Source organism: Neofelis nebulosa, chromosome 3 (genome assembly GCF_028018385.1).
Source record: "Neofelis nebulosa isolate mNeoNeb1 chromosome 3, mNeoNeb1.pri, whole genome shotgun sequence".
Classification (NCBI taxonomy): Eukaryota; Metazoa; Chordata; class Mammalia; order Carnivora; family Felidae; genus Neofelis; species Neofelis nebulosa.
In genome coordinates, this window is record NC_080784.1 from 78,231,554 (window position 1) to 78,254,397 (window position 22,844).

At 34.8% G+C, this 22,844-nt stretch overlaps 1 protein-coding gene across 6 annotated transcripts in view; it reads left to right on the plus strand.

The window, feature by feature from the left end:
• Nucleotides 1-22,844, plus strand: part of LRBA (LPS responsive beige-like anchor protein) — a 780,253-nt gene that overhangs the window by 455,887 nt on the left and 301,522 nt on the right. For 4 of the 6 annotated variants that reach the window (XM_058721178.1, XM_058721180.1, XM_058721181.1 and 1 more), the window contains exon 38: nucleotides 18,863-19,023. In XM_058721178.1, the coding sequence (XP_058577161.1) occupies nucleotides 18,863-19,023 (161 nt within the window). The remainder of the gene's footprint in view (nucleotides 1-18,862; nucleotides 19,024-22,844) is intronic. The other 2 variants (XM_058721182.1, XM_058721183.1) reach the window with 1 other exon arrangement.

Sequence of the window (22,844 nt, forward strand, 5' to 3'; positions counted from 1 at the left end):
CCCAGGCGCCCCTGCTTTTCCATTTATAGCCTTATTTCTCAATCTATATTAATAATGTGATTATATACTATTCAGTGTTTTATTACTAAAAATTATTTGGTTCTTTGTCAGTTTCTTTTTTGAGACAGTCCGTATTTTAGTTATTGAGATTAATATAGATAGTAATGTTGCTTATTAGAGCTATTTCAACTCCCATTAATGAATTTTTAGGGACCATTTCTTTTAGTTTTTCTCTTCCTTTACAAAGTTGAATATTGATGCTGAGTATGAATATTGAAGTACAAGCCCTAATTAATAAACTTGCTAGCACAATACACTAAAATCCATGCCTCTGCGGATTAATGAATCAAATATAAATGAACCCTTAGATGTCTATGCAGCCTTTATGATTTTCATCTTTTTGTCTTTTCAAATTAAACTTATTCTCACCTAGAGTATTCTGTTGTTGTGTCCAGATCTAGTAGAATCTCCTTATATTGCAAAATTCTATGATATTTATTTAGTGTTATTTGTTAGGACTGTTTGTATTCAGGCTTTTTTTCCCCCCAAAATGTTTATAATATGCCGTGTCCAGTATAGAATATGCTTGAAGAATTTTGAAAGATTTGTTTCTTTGCTGGGTTTCTCTTCTCTCATTCTCTCTTGAATTCACTTTACTCAGGCTTTTTTCTTATCCTTCTACTGAAACTGTTCTTTTCAAGGTCACCTGTGACATTTGTATTGCCTTATCACATAGTCACTTTTCAATCTTCATCTTTCTTGACTAATTGATACTCTTCAGTATGTCTTGAGTACTGCCTCCTCCTTGAAATACATTTCCATTCGGCCTCTGGGAAACCATATTCATCTGATTTTCCTCCTATCAAGGGCCTCTTCAGAATTCATTGCTGGTTTCTCCTTATTTTGTCAGCCTCTTTATTATTGGGGTTACTCAGGCCTAGGTCTTTGGAGTATTCCTTTTCTCTTCTCTGGCTCTCCTCACTTACCTTAAGATCTTAGCCAGTTCACACCTGTCTGTATTATATAAACAAGATATTTTGATGTCGCCCAGATTATATCTCCTGAGAGGTCCTTTCCTTTGAACTCCACACTCATATTCAATTGTCTACTCAACATCTCTGTTTGGATATTTGTATTGTTTGTAGCAATGTAAGCTGGTTTAATAGTTAAATCCCCAAATTTCACTCAGTGGCTAGCCATAATAGAACTTTTCTTTCTTTCTTTCTTTCTTTCGTTCTTTCGTTCTTTTTCTTTCTTTTAATTTTTCTTTAACGTTTATTTATTTTTGTGACAGGTCACAAGTGGGGGAGGGACAGAGAGAGAGGGAGACACAAAATCTGAAGCAGGCTCCAAGCTCTCAGCTGTCAGCACAGAGCCCAACATGGGGCTCCAACTCACGGACCTCACATGATCTGAGCCAAAGTCCGTTGCTAAACTGACTAAGCCACCCAGGTGGCTCTAGAACTTTTATTTCTCTAAAGGCTTTTTTTTTTAATGTTTACTTTTGAGAGAGAGAGAGACAGAGCACGAGTGGGGAATGGGCAGAGAGATGGAGACACAGAATCCAAAGCAGGCTCCAGGCTCTGAGCTGTCTGCACAGAGCCCGACGCCACAAGGCTCGAACTCATAAACTGTGAGATCATGACCTGAACCAAAGTCAGACGCTTAACTGACTGAGTCACCCAGATGCCCCTAGAACTTTTATTTCCTTTTTCATATAAAATAAAACAGATATTTGTGATGGGTGATTTATATAGCTCCATTGTCTTTAGTTCTTGGCTTCTAAGATTGCCAAGTTCATCTACATCAAGCCAGTGGAAGGAGCATGGACAACTGTGTATTGAAAAGTTTATAGGCTAGGTTTGGAAGTTGTTTGTATCATTTCTGTTCATTTTTCATTGGCTAGAGCTTAGTCATATGGCTATGCTTAATTGCAAGGGATATTGGGAAATGTGGCTTAGCTGTGTGCCTAGGTAGAAGAGGAAAATTGGCTTGGTAATAGCCCTTTCTTCCACAGATTTCTAATAGGAACCCCAAACATTATATGTTTATCTGATATTCTTCATCAAAACCTATTTTCCTCATTCTCTCTCATCTTTGTTAATGTATTTGTCTAATTCTGAGATCAAAATCCTTATAATATCATTGTCTTCTTTCTTTTCATACCCTATATATGATATGTCAGCATGTCCTTTTGACTCAATCTTCAAAATATATCCAGAATTCAGTAATTTCTCACCATGTCTGCTGCTGTCACTTGTTTCCAGACATCATCATCTTCTGGATTATTGTAAAAGTCTACAAATAGATCTTGGCTTTTAATATAAACCTCCCACTTGCACCCAGGCTTCTGCAGTAGCCAGAGTGACCATGTTAAAACATGGAAGATTATGTAACTTCTCTGCTTAAAATATTTGAATGTGCTCCTCATCCTCTTAACAAGTCTTTGGTCTCTACTTATACTATAACTCTTCATCTATCTAGAATGGCCTGTCTGCATTTCCACGATCTCACCATGTGGGCCTTTGGATTTACATTGTCCTTGCCTGAAATTTTCTAAGATATCTGCATAACTGATGTTTTTACTTCCTTTAGGTCTTTCTCAGATGTTACTTTCTTCTAGAATCCTTCCCTAATCATCTTATTTTAAATTGTCCCCTACTCCTCCTGTAATATTTTTTGTTTCTTTTTCATGTTTCATTTTTCTGTGTGGTATTTATTACCATCTCTGGCAGATATGGCTAGCTGATTATCATAGTTTCATTCTGTCTTAACATAGTGTAGAGCTATTGCTGGGAAATGGCTACTCAAGTGGGGATCACATTTCCTGTGTGGAGTCCTAGGACTTGGTTAGACCAAAGGAATGTGGGTAGAGGACATGTATTGTCATTTCTGGGCTGAGTTGATGTAGCATCTAGTGGACTATTTCTGTGTTCTATTCCCATCTCTACTCAGCTTCAGGACTTTGATCTAGTTTTAGGCCTGTTTCATTGCATGTAACATTTAATTAGCTTTGTACATCATATACTTTGGAACCCATTTTATTTTGAATAAATGTCCTTGAACTTTTCTCTCACACCTTATTTATATATTGCCTACCTTGTGTCACAGAGAATTTTTAGGCAAATTTCAACAACAAATTAATAAGATAAATCAGAAAAATAGGAAATTTAAAAATTAATTTTGAAAACTGTCATCTTGCTTAAATTATTCCAATAACATCCTTACTTACGTTCTCATTTCTGATATTTCTTCTCATCTAGTTTTTATATGCTTCCCAGAGTTATTATTCTATAGTCACAATATTTGCTTAAAATGCTTCAGTATCTCCCCATTGCTATAGGACAAAACCCAATTCTTTAGCATGACATGGATGGTGTCAGGAGCTCAGCTGATCTAGGAGAGTATCAGAGTAGCTGATTGAAACCACAAACCAAAAATGAAGGAGTAAGCCTATAATAGCTTACTGTGGTGGTATGTGCAACAGTCTAAAACTGCAGGACCCCCTTGTTCCATTTTTCCTAATGAAATGTTGCAGTGGTCAGTCGAATCAGTGTGAATCATCATAGATCAGTATAGATGTGGGGTCATCTCACTGTTGAGAGAATTCCGAACAAAAGGCTCCAGAGGTTTTATGGACCATGCAGTTGAAAGAAGGAGAAGGGGAAGGGCTCAGGGTGAACTGAGTGAGAGTGGGGAAGGTGTCTTCAAGATTTCCCTTTCTTCCTTCAGTAAGAAGACCTGGGCAGAGGGCCTGAAGAGGATCTCTGCCCAAAGCTTCAGATAAAGAAACTTTGGGATGAAGGTACAGGGGCTAGGAATGCAATTATGCTAAGAACATGATTGGCCATTGGGGCCTGAATCCTTGAGTACAACTTCCTTCAGAGACTGGAGTGCATTGGCTATACACTAAGTCTGGTTTCGGGCCTTGGAGGGCAGATTTCCCCCATGATGTTTGACAGATAAGGCCTGTGTAACTAACTGTGGTCAGTCCTGAAAAAAGTCATACATAGGTTTTCAACCAGGAGTTGAATTCCTCAGATGATTCTCTGTGATCTGGACCCTTCCTATTCCTGTGGCTTCTTTGGCTCCTTCTTGCCTGTATTCTCGCAAAATTCTAGAAATCTTTCAGTTTAGCATACACCCAATTGTTTCTTACTTCTTTGGCTTTGTGAATGCTATTTCCTCAGAAAGAATGTTTTCCTTTTCTTATTCTCCTGTTTAACATCTGTTAACTCTTTGATTCAGTTTGTGAGTTGCTGCCTTCCAGGAACCCTTCTATTACTTTGGATAATGCCCCTCTATTGTGTTCCCAAGGAATGTTGTGTATATATTATAATTGTCTCTTCATATATCTGTTTCTTCCATTGTACTTTGAGGTCCTTGAGGATAAGGACTCTTTTTATCATCAAGTAACACTCTAAGTCTCCAGGTCCTTGTACATTATTGGCATTCAGTAAGTGTTTGTTGATTAAATGAGTGACTGAATGAGTGAAATATAAACTCATTAGTTTTTCATCCCTGTCTTTTATGGTATGGCCAGGCCCCAACAATTCTTTTCTGCCTCATTTTCTGCTGGGGCCAACCAAAAGGACTGCTTCCAATTTTCTGACCTCTATACTTTTGGTGAAAAGCCTACAATGCCATCTTCTTCCCTGTAGATCAGTTGAAACTTGACCCCTTCTTATGGATCTTTTTCAAAAATCTCTTGCTCCTTAAAGCATTTCCTGATCTCTTTAAAACATATGTGATCACTTACTCCTTTTTTTCGATCTCCAAAGCTCTGAATTTTTACGTTTCTTAGGGCATGGATCTTAATGCCATATAATTCATTGTTTGCTTATTTTATCCTGTGTATTAGATTGTAAGTGCCTTGAGATTAGAGACTTTTTTCCTTGTATGAATACCCCATATAGCACCTCAACCTTTCCAAATAATAGTGGGCTCTTAAAAAATACTTGTAAATGAATGCAGCCAAGCCAAACGGAACTGGTCATTGAGAGCCAAATTGAAATGTAGTAAAGAAAGAGAGGAAAATAAATCACTTCAGATTGTGAATAATTGCTTCAAAATTGAAAGTACTGTAAAGTTTCTAGGAGATGACAGCCACTATTAAAAGAAGTGGCTTCCAACTGTCTTAAAAACGTGGAAGTGTAACATAATAAGCCCTTTTGTCCCAGTGGATGAGGAGCACATACTTTTCACTAATTTATCTAGCTTGTAAAGCAAGTATATAATATTTTTCTTTTATGCTTACTATTTGCTTTCACCAGTGTTTTCCTGAGAGTTTTGGATTAAAGGCAGGAAGTGGTGTTGTGTTTTGCTGGGTTCCTACTGCATTTAAGCCTTTAAATTATTTAAAGGTAAAAATATCATACTAGAGCAGCTGATACTTCTTTGCTATTTTTTCCTGTTGTCCTATGACAACTATCTTAACAACAACAACAAAAATGTGATATAGGGGCTCAGTTTGAGAGAAATGAGGCCCTAAATGCCAAAACAGTGGTTCTTGGCTCTGATATTCCTTTATATATATGCTTATAGACCATTTGGTGCTTCCATATTTGGGACAAGTGATTGGAGCTACTAGAAACATTCAGTGAATATAAACAGTTTCCAGGCTTTTCAAATTCTGATCTGTACTACACAGTAGTTAGTATTTACCTTAGTCTTACTTATCCATTAAAAAGCAACAGAGGGGCGCCTGGGTGGCGCAGTCGGTTAAGAGTCCGACTTCAGCCAGGTCACGATCTCGCGGTCCGTGAGTTCGAGCCCCGCGTCAGGCTCTGGGCTGATGGCTCGGAGCCTGGAGCCTGTTTCCGATTCTGTGTCTCCCTCTCTGTCTGCCCCTCCCCCGTTCATGCTCTGTCTCTCTCTGTCCCAAAAATAAATAAAAAAAAAACGTTGGAAAAAAAAAAAAATTTAAAAAAAAATAAAATAAAATAAAAAGCAACAGAGCCTTATAACCCCTTACCCCCATTCCACCAATCTAATAGCTAGTCAATTTGGGGAAAATTATGCTATTTTCTAATTGTTCTTTATTGTAATGTGTGATAGAAGTTTTTCATATAATTTATAAGAAGTTTTTGGTCCCGTTTAAACTTTACAGTAATTTGCCATAATGAATATATTAATGAGCCTAATATGAAAATGCTTCCGTAGCAGTATGGAAGTAGCATTATTAAAAATTTTTTTTTGGTAATGGAAAGTCAGAGATGTGAGGTCTAACTCTGTTTCTTAGTGACAAAATTAGGATTTAATTTGTTATTCTGGGATTATATTCCTAAATTAAAGGGTTGTTTTGATAATTAAAAAAGACCACATGTAAAATTCTTACTGGAGTGCCTGATATTATGGGCAGTCAGTCATTTTTAGTTACCATCCCCTTTCCAGGAGTACAGTGTAACATATTTCTCAAAAGAATGAGGTCCTGTCTTCCTGAGTCTTCAGGGCATATTGTCCAGCCCTGTGTCTAATTACTAGAGTAAGCCTATAGATTGAAGACTGAAGACAGTCTTCAAATACAGTGTAAGCCTCCATTCTTTCTTTTTAGGCTTGTGTTCAAGTTGGAAACTCATAATATTAAGTAAAGGGGCTAGATACGTTGATTAAACAGATACATTGATTAATTCATTGGAAAACCAAATTATCCTCAATATTAGTGGTGTAGAAAGCAGGGTAAATTTGTTTTCTCAATAAGTCAATGTCTAATGAAGCTTATACATATATATGTAAGTATATATAATGTTTATTTATTTTGGGGGGGGGGGGAGAGAGAGAGAGAGAGGGAGGGAGAGAGACAGAGACAGAGCACTAGTTGGGGAGGGCCAGAGAGAGAGAGGGAGAATCTGAAGCAGGCTCCAGGCTCTGAGCTGTCCGCACAGAGCCTGACATGGAGCTTGAACTCACAAACTGTGAGATGATGACCTGAGTTGAAGTTGGATGCTTAACTGATTGAGCACCCTAAATGAGCCTATATTTATTTATTGAAGTCCAGAAAGATTACAGGTTTATCATTGTTATCCAACCCAGATATTCTTACCAGTCTACTCATTTGCCTTAACTTTCCTTATTTTGACCTGCCAACCAAATCAGTCCTAAATCTTGAGTGAGTTTTGCTAGCTGCTTTATTTTACTCTTGTTCTTAGATTGCTGAGTATAGTTGGGAGGCAAAAATCACAGTTGTACAGATTAGTGCCACTCTAGATGAATGGTTTCTAATCTCAGACCTTTGGAACTACTTAGCCATCCTTAAACTTGCTTTTAGTCGGCTTTCTTTCATAATTCCCCAAGGCAACTCTTCTAATTGTTATCTCTCTATTCTATTCTTCTGTTAAAAACTTGTTATTGAGTAGAGAAAATAGAAATAATCAGGCCAAAATCAGATCTTCAGTTTTTCTTCTTTTGAACCCTAAACTATTAAAAGTACAGAGCCTTACATCCTTCCATCTTGTCACAGAGAAGAAGGTGACTTTTTTCACTTCCAGGGTAATTGCACTCTTTTCACAGGATCACACTTCTTCTTTCTACAGTGCTGTTTGCATTTACCCTACTCCCCCTTGTCATCTTGTTGTTGTTGTTTTTTTTTTTAATTTGGAATTTTCCCTTTGCAAACATGCTTACATCTATTCTTTACTCTCTTAAAACTACCACCCCATCTCCCTAATTCCTTTCAAAGTCAGTATTAACTATCTCCACCAAAGCATGCATTCATTACTATCTGATTTTCCTTTCACAACTGTAATCAAATTGCTAATGGCATCACCAGTAATCCATATATCTGTTAGATGGTTTCATAGGCAGGTAATAGAAAACCTGGCTCTAAGTGAAGTGAAATTCTTCTTTAAATTGTGAAAAAGTGTATTATCTTTTATTATATGAAGTGTAGAAGTGTTAAGTCTTGGGGGGCAGGTCTTTAGCTCCATTTTTTTACAGTTCTTTCAATTTTATGTCTCTGGGTATGTAAACTTTTACCGCACTCTCTCTTCTCCACAGTTGTATTATAATTGCCAGCAACTGGGTCTAACATTTCCTTGTTTCAACTCATCAAGAGAAAGGGAAAACTAGTATCTCAACCACTAAATAAAAGTTTCGCATTTCAAGTTGGTGAAAAATGATTGCCAGGCAAAAATTTTATGCAGTGATTGGTTTAGAGCTAGATTTTAGAACTAGTCAATGCAGTGATTGGTTTAAAGCTAGATCTGGAACCATTGACTGGCAAGAATGACAAGATTGTCCTAATTGTCTTAGAGTCAGCTTTCCTTAAGTCATCCAACCATTTAGGAAGTGATATCTCAACAAAATTATAATTGTTAGGAAAGGATAATTAGGAAAATTGCACTTCTCAGGAAAGAGGAAAGGGGAGAGAAGTGAATAATAGTTAAGTAACCAAGTGAATGCTTCAGTTTTCTAATTGTAAAACCCAAGATCCACCCACCAATCACAAAATTCTACATATTGTATGATTCCATTTATATAAAATGTCCAGCATACGGAAATCTTTATTAAAGAAAGAAAGTAAGCTAATCATTGCCAGGGGCTTGGAGCTAATCATTGCGGGGGGCTGTTAAAGGGAATATTAATCAGGGCTTTCTTTTCTTTCTTTCTTTCTCTCTTTCTTTCTTTCTTTCTTTCTTTCTTTCTTTCTTTCTTTCTTTCTTTCTTTCTTTCTTTCTTTCTTTCACGTTTATTTTTGAGAGAGAGAGAGAAAGAGAGAGAGAGAGAGAGACGGTGTGAGCAGGGGAGGGGCAGAGAGAGAGGAAGACACAGAATCTGAAACAGGCTCCAGGCTCTGAGCTGTCAGCACAGAGCCTGACATGGGGCTTGAACCCATGGACCGCGAGATCATGACCTGAGCCAAAGTCAGATGCTTAACCTACTGAGCCACCCAGGCACCCCATGTTTTTATTTTTAAATCATGGTTGAAGTAGCTGGTGATACCACTTAAACATATGCTTTACCAAAATAATGGCATATAGAAGTAGCCAAATACTTAAATTCATTACTAATTAAAAATAATACCTTATATTTACATAGCATTTTACTGTTATTGAAGCAGTTTCACAACTCCGTTTCATTTGATTCATCACTGCAACCCTATGAGGTGGGCTTTAAACAAGTTACAGTTATTTCTTATAAAGCAATAGAAGCCCAAAGATGATCAGTGATTTATGTAGAAATCATAGATCTAGTATATGGTGGGGCTAAGGTGATTAATTTTAAGTCTTTTAAATAAATGAAGCCAAAATAGTTTTATATCATATCCAGAAATTTTAAAGATTATTGGCTTTTAATATAAATCACTCCAAAACTTTAGTTATTATATATCTTATATGAATTAATTATAAATTTTATTTTAATAGTCTCTGGGGATGTTTTTTTATAAATAACATATTCTCATAGCCCTTAGGCTCTCCAGAAAATTCCAATATGAATAAAAATGTCTTTTATCAATCCCTTACAGTTTGTCTTACTTTAAATTTAGTCCAGACTTTAGAAGATCCAGGCCAGAGCAGACACATTCACCTACCTTCTGCCCTGCATACTGTGAAATATTCTGTGTGTCCATTGTCAAGGAAGGAAAAATGGGAAATAACTGGTATGGGGTATGGGATTTCCTTAGTGGAAATAAACATATTTTAGAATTAGATTTTGGTGATGGTTGCACAACTCTGTAAATATACTAAAAACTATTGGATTGTACACTTTAAACAGGTAGACATTATGATGGCCTATAAATTATATATCTTTTTTTTAGTGTTTATTTATTTTTGAGAGAGAGAGAGACAGAGCGTGAGTGGGGGAGGGGCAGAGAGACAGGGAGACACAGAATCCAAAGCAGGCTCCAGGCTGTGAGCTGTCAGCACAGAGCCCGACGCGGGGCTCGAACTCACGATCAGGGAGATCATGACCTGAGCTGAAGTCGGACGCTTAACTGACTGAGCCACCCTGGCACACCTAAGTTATATATCTTAAAACACAAAAACATAAAAGCTTTCCTTCATTCTTCATCCTTATAAACATTTTTTAAAAAGATTTTATTTTGGGGGCGCCTGGGTGGCTCAGTCAGTTGAACCATACATCAGCTCAGGTCATGGTCTCACGGTTCACTGGCTCTAGCCCCACGTCAGGCTTTGCACTAGCAGCATGGAGCCTTGTTGGGATTCTCTGTCTCCCTCTGTCTCTGCCCCTCCCCTGCTCGTGCTCTCTCACTCTCAAAAATAAACATTAAAAAAAAAGTCTTTAAAGGATTTTATTTTTAGGTCACCTCGGTGGCTCAGTTGGTTAAGCATCTGACTTTGGCTCATTTCATGATCTCATGGTTCGTGAGTTCAAGCCCTGCGTTGGGCTCTGTGCTGACAGCTCAGAGCCTGGAGCCTGCTTCTGATTCTGTGTCTCCCTCTCTCTCTGCTCCTCCCCCGCTTGTGCTCTTTCTAAAAATAAATAAACTTTAAACCAATTTAAGAAATATATTTTTAAGTAACCTCTACACCCAACGTGGGGTTCAAACTAAAACCCTAGGGTCAGCCTCTCATGCTCCACCAACTGAGCCAGGCAGGCACCCCATCCTTCTAAACATTCTTATGCAGAATTCAGTATTGCTGCCCACTCACTTCTGTGAAGAGTCTTTGCTGCTTTGTCTTTTTTGGCACCGTTCTATTTTGGTTCTCTTATTATCTTGATTATATGGAACATTTTCTTCTCTATTTAAGTGATCCTTTCATCTGCAATTTTTTTAAATACTGGAATTTCCCAGATTTTATTTTCACTTTTCTCCTGTCCTTTCAAAATAGTTTTCTCTGGATCTAGCACATACTTAGCTCTCAGTAAATTTTTGTTAGATGAATATCTAAGTTCCTCACTCCCAACACTGCTCAATCTCCCAATTTCATATCTCTAGTCCAGACTGCTTTTTGAGTTCCCAAGTTGTAGTGATTAGTTATTAGACATATCTGCCTAGACATTATTAGGTGTCCAGGACATGATTCTCCCAACCACAGCTACTTAACCTACATCATTTCAGTTAAATAGTATCTTTACCCTTTTATCATAAACCTCAGTTTTGTTCTCATTATCTCCTTTTTCCTAACCTTCCATATTGAATGTCTCACAAAATCTTATCTCTTCCCCTTCAGATAGGTCACTTGAATCTTAGCTTTAGCCTCCATCCCCACTGCCCTTTTTTATATCGCTGTCACATAACATAAAGCTGATCATATTAGTTCTCTATTGAGAAAGCTTGGTTGTCTGTTGAGTATAAGATGTAAAGATTACTTTAGTTAATTATACAAGGCCTTTTTAAATCTGGTTCTAAACCTATATTTCCTGACTTAGCTTTTGCCACTCCTAAGTTGCCTTGAAATGATCTTTGTTACCCAAACTTCTTAAGATAAAGGTGCCTTTTTATGTCTTTATGCCACTGTCCATGCTCTTTCCTCTGCTTGGAATGCCTTTTCCATTTTGCCCAGCAGACTCCTGTTTATCATTTAAGTTTCTTTAAAGAGTCAGCTTGTTCATTCCTTAATTGGTTATTTATTAAGTGCCTCCTTTGTTCCAGTTACTGTGCTTGGTCAGTGAATTAGATGGACACAAACGCTTGTCCTCATGGAACTTACAAAATAGATCCTCATTAAAACCTTAATGAAATCCTCAGTCCTCTCAGGCAGGGTTAATTAGAACTTTGATCATAGCTATAATGGTATCCAGTGAATTTCTAGAGGAAATGTTATGTGAAAGCTCATAGGCTTTGAAGCCCATAGACTTATTATTTACTACTGATGGGTAAGACTTCGTTTCTTCTTTGTTTCTTTAAAATAAAAATAACATATCTAGTTATGGCAGTGTTGTTGTGAGACTTGGTAATAATGTGTTCAAAAGAATACAGTATCTAGCACAGAGTAGCCCAATGGAATAAATGCTACTTTATTTTATTTTAATTTTGTTTTATTTGAAAGAGAAAGGCAGGGAAGAGCAGAGAGGGAGAGAGACAGAATCCCAAGCAGGCTCCACACTGTCAGTGCAGAGCCCAGTGTGGGACTGAAACTCATGAACTGTGAGACCATGACCTAAGCCAAAACCAAGAGTCAGATGCTCAGCCAACTGAACCACCCAGGTGCCCCAAATGCTGTCTATTTTAAGTTGTATTATTTTTGATATGTGATGATTTTTTTATCCTGATTATAACATAAAAAATTATAAAAGCACAATTTATATGGATGTATCAAGACTGGTACAGAGTTGGCACTAAATAGATGTTCGGTGAATTACTTTTTTTAAATCAGATTTTTGGAGAAAATAGATCAGATTTGTCTAAATAGTATGGCTACTCAGGTGAGTTTTGGGGACTCTAGTATTCAACAACATTGTTTAATTTTTTTTGCATTTGTCTTTTGTTAAGAGTTTTAATTGGTAGGACAATTAACACTAGATTGTTATTTTCTTATAATTTTGCTTACTTCTTGGTAAAAATGCTAAGTGAATAAAGAAATGATTAACAGGCTAATAGGAGCTAGGAAAACCATGGGATTGTTTCTTAAACAATTGTTACACAATTATATTTTTATAAAATATTCTAAGTAAATAACTAGTTGAAGATGGGTGTCTACATGTCTCTAAAAGCTAACAGAGAATTACATTGAGTAGTACCACAAATAAATTCATGACTACATAAAATATAGTTTTACATAAGTAAATAGTATATACAGTTTTCTAGTGATTCTATATCAGGCCTCAGTAAAGAAAGAATTATGCTTTAGAAGATGTCTCCTGTTGGATCTGTGTAGTTGGAGGGTTTTTTTTTTCCTTTTATTTTCGTTAAGACAGCACAGTGCATAGATCACCTGCATTTGAGTTATAGTTGGTACTTGGTAAATAGAGGCTTTAGTTAATATTCTTTCTATCTATCTGCATGAAGGCACAGTAGATTTCAGTTTGTGAGATAAAGCATTCTCTTTTATTATGTGATACCCTATAGTACCTGAACATTATTTCACCAAGATTTATGCAGAAAGTGAAACCCTTCTAGAACTTAAGCACTTTTATCTTCTAGCTGACAGTACAATAATGTCTACTTCTTTTTAGAGGTTACCATTTGTTTAAGTTGTAACTAATATCTAGCATTAATTTTTAATCTAAAAATATGGAAATGAAAGCGAGCCAGATACAGGAATTAAAAAAACAGGTAATATAAAATTTTTAGAACAAAATATGAGGTACTAAAATTGACTAGTATTTAGAACTTTTCTTCTAGCCAGAAGAATTTATTGCTGACTTTTGTTAAGACTATCAAGATTTATCAGATATTGTCACAAGGAAGTGGGTAAGATGGAAAATGGGACATTTTTCTAATATAATTTCATTGTGACAGTTTTTCTCTTTAAAACTAGCATTCTTTTATTGATGTAGATCCAAGTTACATGAAAATGACACTAAAAACAGTAAGATGGCAAACATAGGTGTATCTCACTAATTTGAATAAGTGTCAATACAATTCGGTTATGCAATAATTGGAATACATACATAGCTACTACTCATTTTAGTAATTAATACTGTTTTACTGTAACAGAATAATATCAAAAATTGCTTTAATAAATCAATTATGAACTTAATGATTTCAGTGAAATAAATATTAATATTTCTTTTTTGTTCTTGATTATTTTCTTTTGTATATTGAAGTTTGCCTGTTTTTTTTTATTTTTTCACAATGTCAGTCCTGGTCTGAACACCTTTTCTGCTACTGATAGTGTTTGAAGGGCCTTGTTCTATTCTTTTCCCCCAAGATTATATTTAACTCTGGGAGAGAAAGGAAGGAGTCTGAACATTGTATGGAGAGGGAAAAAGATAAAGTGTTCTCATAACACCCTATCATTCTAAAGGCTGTTCATATAGAAATACAAAATGAGCATTGCACAACTCCAGGAGTATCATACAAATCTTGATGTGAACACTGCCCCCTGGAGTTGTGCAGTTTACTAGCTATTTAATAGAGCTCTGCTCTATTCCAAACAGTTTTTTTGTTTTTGTTTTTTTAATGTCCGTTTATTTTTGACAAAGAGCACATGAGCGGGTATGGGGCATAGAAAGAGGGGACAGAGGATCCCAGGCAGGCTCTGCTGACAGCACAGAGCTCGATGTGGAGCTCGAACTTATGAACCATGAGGTCATGACCTGAGCTGAAATCTGACACTTAACCGACTGAGCCACCCAGCTCCCCCCTTACACAAAGTTTTTTTTGAATTCTCATCATTTTTACATCTGTCTTCTCCATGAGGCCAGGGATAATATCTTATTAATCTTTGTATTCTTAGCAGCTGGCTCAAGGTAAGAGTCAATCAGTTTTATTAGAAAATGTTTTAGGATTCTAGTTCCATATTCATCCATATATACATTATTAATTGGCTAATTGGCTTGCCATATTTTTCGCAAAAAAATTGAACTTTATCAAGTCTTCTGGGGGCTCCTTGGTGGCTTAGTTGTTTAAGCGTCCGACTTCGGCTCAGGTCATGATCTTGCAAGTTGGTGAGTTCAAGCCCTGTGTCAAGCTCTGTGCTGACAGTTCAGAGCATGGAGTCTGCTTCAGATTCTGTATCTCTGTCTCTCTGCCCCTCCCTAGCTCATGCTCTGTCTCTCTGTGTCTCTATCAAAAATAAATATATATTTTAAAAAATTTGAAAAAAATAAAGTCTTCTAATTTACATGTGAAAAATAATAGATTATTTATAGTTGAGCCATTTAAATATTAGAGGAAGAAAGTGTATCATACTTTAGTTACTGATTCACTGTTTTGCTTCTGCCCTTTTCACCTGATTCTCATTTGGGTCCTACTTAATTCATTTGTTTCACCTCATCAAATCACTAACCACACTTGAGATCAGAAAGGGAATTAATAGACTATTAATGTTTGAGTTTATTTCCCTCTAAGATATATTTCAACAATCTATTTGATTCTGTTCTTATAGAACAGAAAATACATATTCTATATATTAAAATGGCATTGTTTTATATTCTTTTATGTAGATTGCAATGATGTATTAAAGGTGTATGTTACAAACACATAAGTGTAAAGTTTTTTTAAAAGGTAGAAAGGCAATTCATTGACTTATAATTAGAAAAAGACAGTTATACTTTCATTGTAATTTTAATCTCCTATTTTGAAATTAGGTCATAGAATTGGGGGAAAATATTTAGAAAGAAAAGTTAGCACGTTTAATTTTAGTGTCATCCACAACTTTTCAAAAAACATGTGTATTTCTATTAAAGATTTTAGACTTGGAGGCTATGTACTAATAGGATACCTAAGTACAGCACCTTTTATACAGAAGGTTTTATTTCCAGATCTTATGTGGTAAGATTTAATTACTGGTAGAAGTGATACAGATAATGTTTGTGAATTTGGCATCATGTTGTATTAATATAATTTTTTGGATAGGTACACATATATAAAGGAATATAGTGATTCAGATATATATACCTGTAAACTCTCAGAATAAGTAATTTCTCATCTTAACCATGCTTGTATTTGGTCAACAGTTTCTGAATACCTGATATTTTTAAAATTTTTCTAGCCATGCCATTGGTGATAACTCTAAAAATATACAATAACTTATTTAGTTAATTCATAACCTTATGGGAAGACAGTTGTCTTGATTATGCCAAATTTGCTAATCTCTTATCCTCTTTCCTCTACAAGGGGCTTTTGGGGGAGGGTGTGGAAGTATTTCTTAAATGAGAGTGCAGTCTTTATGTGAATGATCAAAACTTACAGAAAGTTGGTGAGTGAAACCTACACATTCTCCTTTCTAAAGTGACAAAGCATGCCTCATTAATACTAAGAGTGTATATTGGAGGGAACAGGATTGGAGGGATAAAACGTTGGTCTGTTCCTATGTAAATGACTTTAAACATGCTAGTAATTACCCTTATTTGAAAAAAATGAGTGTGACTTTTCCCCGAAAGAACATGTATTACTCGCAGCATCAGAAACTGGATGATAAATGCTGTTTTTTTCCAAATGAGGCTAATAGCTATTCGATTATGAGTAAGTTCCTTGAGGGTTTGTATCCTATATCACCTGAAGCAGTGCTTTATAATGAAGAGACTCAGAAGAAAATATATTGAAATTGTTGGGCTCTCTGGGTGATTTTTGTAATACATTCTAGATTTGTGCTGTGAAATAAGTGATTTTTGCTTTGTCTTCAGATGATTTTAAATTGTTACTACTTGTATTGAGTAGTCTGAGTTTTAGCTTCAGGATATTGCAAACATTATCATGCTGGAGTATAAAGTTCTTTATTGGGGGTTTTTTTGGATTGTATCTAAGTATTTTTTTTAATTTTTGATACTACGTATATGTTTGAAGATGAAACTTACCTTAAATATTTTTCTGCCATATGAACAAATTCTTAGTTCCTGATATATTGGGGCTTTTGTTTTTGCCAGTTGTCACCACTGAGACCATTTTTGTTAGTATTAAAGAGCACAAAAATAAATATCATAGTTCTATTTCCTCCTAATTTTGATTATTACTCTTGTAGATATTGTTTGAGTTACTTGCTAATTTGTGAATGTTTTCATAATTCCTCTGGTTTTTCTACTATCTGACAAAAAATATTGCTCACATGCTTTAGTAGCCGTTGGATTTGACTTTACCCTCATGCATTATACTAGAACGCATTGTTACCTAATTTAGTAATAATTTTGTAATAGCAGCTTAACATCTCTTATAATTTTAATTGTTATCAAGAAAAATGATATCATTTAATTTGACTCAAAATTCAGAAGGATGGATGAATGACAAATTAATAATTTACCACCTTTGCATAATACTGAAGCACAGAATATTAGAAGGATTGATGGCAGAAAAGGTTAACAAATTTTAGCAGCTTTCATTAGCTTTACATCGTCATATGTTTGTGGTGCTGACTGAAATAGGCTTTGTAGGAGATCTCAGTCTAGGGAACTAATTACTTGTGCCGATTGCCGCACTGATGAATAGACCCTCATTGTATCATTCCCCTGAAGACGAGGAGCAGCCTGTGATTCACGACTGCATCCTGGCTGATATTTGATAATAATTTTAACAGATAAATGTAGGTAGGCAGAATGATGAAGTGCCTATCCAAGCTCCATGACTATCAAAGCCATACACGTAGCCATCTGTGTACCGTCTTTTCCCCTTTCACCTAAGGAGAATTTTATTAATTGAGTTCAAACAACTGTTGTCTTTTGCTTATTATGTGTGTATTCTGTAGGTGCTTCTTACTTGTTTTTAAATGGTATTATAAGTTTTCATTTAAACTGTAGACAGCAGTATAAAAAAGAATAAAAGAGCTTTTTAATTTTTCTTTTTGAGGACTGCAGTTCTAACACTTTTTTGCATTCCATTTGATTACATTATATCTCCTCTTTGGGCATGATTAAAATCAACAAAGGACAATTTTGATGTTCTCATTGTGTCCCCAGCTTTCTCATAAAAGACCATTGGATTTCTATTATTTTTAAACATATCTTCTTTCAATAATGTACTGTTTGTTGTCTATGCTTTTATTAACCTGAGATAATTTTTAATCTATAAAGGACTTATTTACAAATCTGTTTTGAATTTTTTAAGATAACATCTCTAAAACATCAAAATAAGAGTTCCTTTTAAGTGAGTATTTTGGGACTGTCAGTTGGTAAAGACTACTAATATGTCAAAGCTGACAGGTACAATTTTATTAGCTCATGAAATACAAGTGCAATTTTATTTTGTATTAGTCATTCCTTACAGAAGTTTTGATGATGAATTTTTTAATTGTTGAAGCTTAGAAATTTTCATGCTGTGTATCTTTAGTGAATAAATGTATTGTGCAGATTTTTTTTTCACTGTAACGGAAAAAACTTCATAGTAGTATTTTCCTTATATTTTCCACCATGCTAGATTATGATTAGTTAATAAGAGGGAGAGTTGACATTTATATATTGCCATATAAAAGATCTACATAATTGGGGAAAATATAGTAGAACCCTTTAAAAAATACATATCCAAAAGTATGCTTTTGATATAGCAATTATTGCACATCATATAGCATGTAGTTTTTAATTAAATATAAAAACACACTACATAAAACAGAAATCCAATCTGATTTGCTTGAAAATAGATTGCTATTTCACTCTATAGGAATGGTTTATTTAAAAACAGTAAATGGAAAAGAAATGCATTTTCTTGTGTTGTTCTAAGCCTCAGGGGCTAAATGTAATGAATATTTTAAGAGATTATTTTAATTAAATTCCTGCACATCTAAACAGAGTAATATTTTATTATCACATACATAACCATGTAACTGAGATATTCATTAAAGTTAACACTTTCTGGACCAAGAATTCATGGTATGATTTACTGACCTTGTGCAAAAAGGCACAAATTAGGAAGAAAAATGAAGGGGGACAGACTTTGATTAATATAGGTAATGCTATACCATATTTATAATAGCCTTTTCCCTATTCTGGTTTATAAATGCAGCCACAGAGAAAGGTGCCCTGCTGAGGCTGAAATGAGGCTGAAATCAGAGCACATGCCACTAGAGTGTGGGGAAACTGATCACACTGTCAGCAATTCATTTTAAAATGATGTATTTAGTGCTCATTTCACCTTCCAAGAAAAAGGAAAAGGAGTTCCTTAGACTGGAAGGTGATATTGTTATTTTCAAGGACATACCTAAGTTAAAGATTGCAGAAAAGGGGAGTGTGAGGTGGAAGGAGAATTAAGAGGAAGGGGAGGGGAAAAAAAAAGGCAGAGCAAACAAGGAGAGCTTTATGCAGAAATTCAGTGCTACCACGCTGTTTGATAATTGCTAACATATGTGGCTTCTCTGTTTCATTGTAGTCGTCCTCGTGAGTTCTGGCGCCTTGACCACTGGGAAGATGACTTGCGGCGCCGGCGACGATTTGTGCGTAACCCTCTAGGATCGACACATCCTGAAGCGACACTAAAAACAGCCGTGGAGCATGGTCAGTGTATAAACCACTCCTTGCCAATAGCAGCAGGTACAGTACTTGGTAATGAAGAGCATAACTTCATTATTACAAGGCACTGTCAAATGGTCTATGCCACATCTCATGGTTACTCACCCCAGAAAGAGAAGTTAAGTTTTTTACAGTTAGTGTAGGTTCCTATTAAATTATGGTGTCAAGTGCATTTATTTATTATGTTACACATGCAAAACTTACTTAACGCAGACTCTTTGTTTCAGAGTAGGAGGATAAAATATTTCTGTTTTTAAGCGACACATTCAGCTTTGAGTAAATTAATCCAGGACGCCTGCCTTAAATCCATGAATATCAGAAACACAGCATTTACAAACCAAATCGGTTTCCAGGTTCTGCTGTGTGTATATGGTTTTCCCTCAACCATGGTATTTTAGCATGAGATTATGAAGTGGGAGAGATGGTAATAAATGTCCAAGCGCCCAGATACTTTCTGAGCCTTGATTTGTAGATGGGTGTGATGGATGGCTCCTGGAAAAAGAGAATAGACATTATTTTCATATGTTCCCATTCTGCATCATCTTGTTATCAAAGCTTAACAAAACATTTTTCCTTTTTTGATATAATGCATATCACTGTGATTCAGATTAGGGAAAAGCCTGATGAGCAAATTGGAGAAAACTGAAAAAGCCTTTGGATTTAATAATATACTCTCTCTGATCATAGGGTTTCACTTAATATTTTATCCCTTTGAAATCCAATTAAGATACATTGATTAAGGGGGGGAAGCTCCTCTGTACATTAAAATAATTTTGATTTTATAAAATGTAAATTGGTTATTTTTTAATAAGATAGTTTTAATTCCCTTTTTTCAAGGTATTGGTTTAACACGCATCAGTTTATGGTTAAATGATAGTATGTAGTATACAAAATAAATGTGAAATTACATTCAATAAGGATATTAAGAATTTAGATTAAAAGTCTGTGATCTTAGGTTTGGCCTCAGTCAGGCAGCTTAACCTCTTGCACTCAGCCTTAAAGAGCCATTTCTGGAAGAAAATGTCCACAATATGTCATCAGATATAACACCAAATGTGACATCAGTCCTTTAAAATAAATGATCATACAGAGAATAGTCAATAACAAAGTGATCTAAAAGCAATAATAGTCTGAGGGCCCTACATCTTCAACTATAGGAGGTGGGGAAGAAGAAATAAGATGTAGAATTAATTAGGCCACTTTTGCTTTTAGGGTTCATGTGCTTTTTATGTGGTGCTATAGATTTCACAGTTACATATATTTTTTCCTTTCTTTTTTTTTTTTTTTTCTTTTGGCTAATGACTCTTCCATTAAAAAAAAAAATCAGCCTTTTTGCAGTTTTATACTTTTCAATCAAACAGATGTTACTATGTGAACTTAAAATTTAATAAGTACCTTTCTGTCTTCTTAACTCATTTAACATTGAGTTGTGAAGTCTGAAGTCTATCAGTGACAATGAAAATGCTTTTATGAAAATTTTTCCTTTTATATCTGGAGACAGGGACTTGTTTTCTAAAACTGATACATAGGCAATCTGTTAATCCTTTATTTGGAGAGAAATATCAATAACTGAATTTAAAATTTGTGGTATAGATTTAATATAGAGCTTATTAAAATCAATCATTAACCAAAAATAATACATGCAACCATTTTGGGAAATTACAGAATTTTACATAATAAATAAATTTGATTTCATTGTTACTGAACTTTACCTTTTAAAATACTATTATGCCACCTTTTTGTGTTGCCAGGAGGCTGGTTAAAAAAAAATATTTAGTAAGCATTGCAGTGCTTACTGTCTTTTAGAACTTTTTTTATCCTGTGTAGAATTCACTCTAATGACTCCAAACAGTAATTGAAAAGTTAATATAATATTTATTAAATTGAGGGAAGTAAAATTAAGCACTTTATGTAATTCCATCTTATTTGACAATATTGTACATGGATCTTACAGTGATTAAAATACTCTGAAAGGTTGAAAACAAAAATTTAAATCTGAAATATATGCTTTTAAAAACTAAATGTGGAGGAGATGCTTCAGTGGTCTTCCACATGTAATATTTAATATAACATTTTTTGATAAAATATAAATCTTTTGTTGTCATACTTTGTATATATTTTTTATTTTAAATAATGAATATTAGACAATGGTTTTAAAACTCGGCACGTAGATTGTACAGTGGTATAGTTTCATATCAGCATAGTTTATGCTAATTCATTATGTAAGTCAAGAACTTAAGTTTTTAATTTTTTATTAAATAAAGCATCTTATAGGTAACATCCAGTTTTAATTTTGTGTTAATTATGAAACTCTTGCGCCTTTATCCTTAATTTAATAACAGTAAGGAAGTTAATGAAAATAAACATATTAAAAATCAAGTTAGCAAAACAAAAACAGTTGATGTGATCAAAAAGCAGTTGAAACTACAGAATCTAGTATGGATAAATACTATGCTTCAGTGTTGAATTTGAATATTTAAAATAGGTATTATTGAGGATAGTGTGTCAGTTGTATACTGTTTTAGGACTTCTCACTTTTATTTATAATTGATTTAACTAAGGAGACAGGATGTTGTTTAATGCAGATTCTTAAAACATCACAAACTATATTATTATTATCAAAGGGAAACATGTAAATAGAAATGCCGTTGGAGATTAGTTTTGTATTTTAGTAGTAAGAGCCATCTTTTTTATAGATTGATTTGATTTGAAGGAAAGCCTCTGGTGTAAAGGTGGCAGAGTAAATACCTGAAGAGTGATGTTCTCTGTTCGGGCGATCAATACTAGCCCCATGACTCTACTTCTGGCTACCTTCTAGTTAAAAACAAATTTTTTAATTCTGACAATTTAATTGCCCTTCCCAAGTTCACATTAACTTGCTTGGGGAAAAGGGCCTTAGGTAATTTTTCAAAGAGAGACCCTCCAAAGTGGTTATTTATAAAAGTCATTTTGTAATGGGAGATTCCTTTAACTTTGCAGAAACTGAGTCATATTTTTAAATTAAAATTAATACTTCCTCTTATTATTAAATATTCTTTATGGAAATTAGCAGCAGCAAGCAGAGGTGGGTATTTGATTCTTGAGGACATTTTCTTGCATTTTATAGTTTAAAATTTATTAGAAGTTAGTTGTCATGATTGGTAACATTCTCCTAATGCACAGGGCCCAGTTTGTCAGAACATTTATTATTTATTGTCAGAACATTTTAGATCTGGAAAGAAACAAAGGCTAAAGTCTAATCTAACTTTATTCTTTATAAATAAGGAAACTGAGGAAACAAAAAGCCACATAATTCTTGGTGGATACAGGACTAAAGCCCAGGTTAACTGATGACTAATCAGATTTTCTTACTGTAGTGCTATACTGTCTTCTAAAATTCATTGTTAAATATAATGGGAACTTTACATTTAAATTAAAGCCACGTAAAAAAATGTTTTAAATGGTAGAAAGAGTGGTTTTAGTTCAAATAATAAACAAGCAGTAGAATTCTATTGAATTCAAGACATTTTAATTTTGTAGAGAATGTGCATGCTGATGGAAATATATGAGGAGGATTTAACATTGTTTAAGAAGTATCTTGTGATCATATGGAATGACACAAGTAACTCATCTGGTTTTCTTGGGATGACAAACCATGTAAAGATCTTACAACTTCAATAATGCCAGATACTGTTGCTTCCTTTTTTGTATCAACATATATTAGGTTCTGTAACCAAAGCTTTGGGGGGAACCCATGATCATTAGGAGATGAAACTTGGCTTATCTTCTAATCTCCTAATCATCTTTTGTATTTTCACTGATTTTTCTAAATTTTCTTGACTTGGAACCCTTTGGAAATTGCA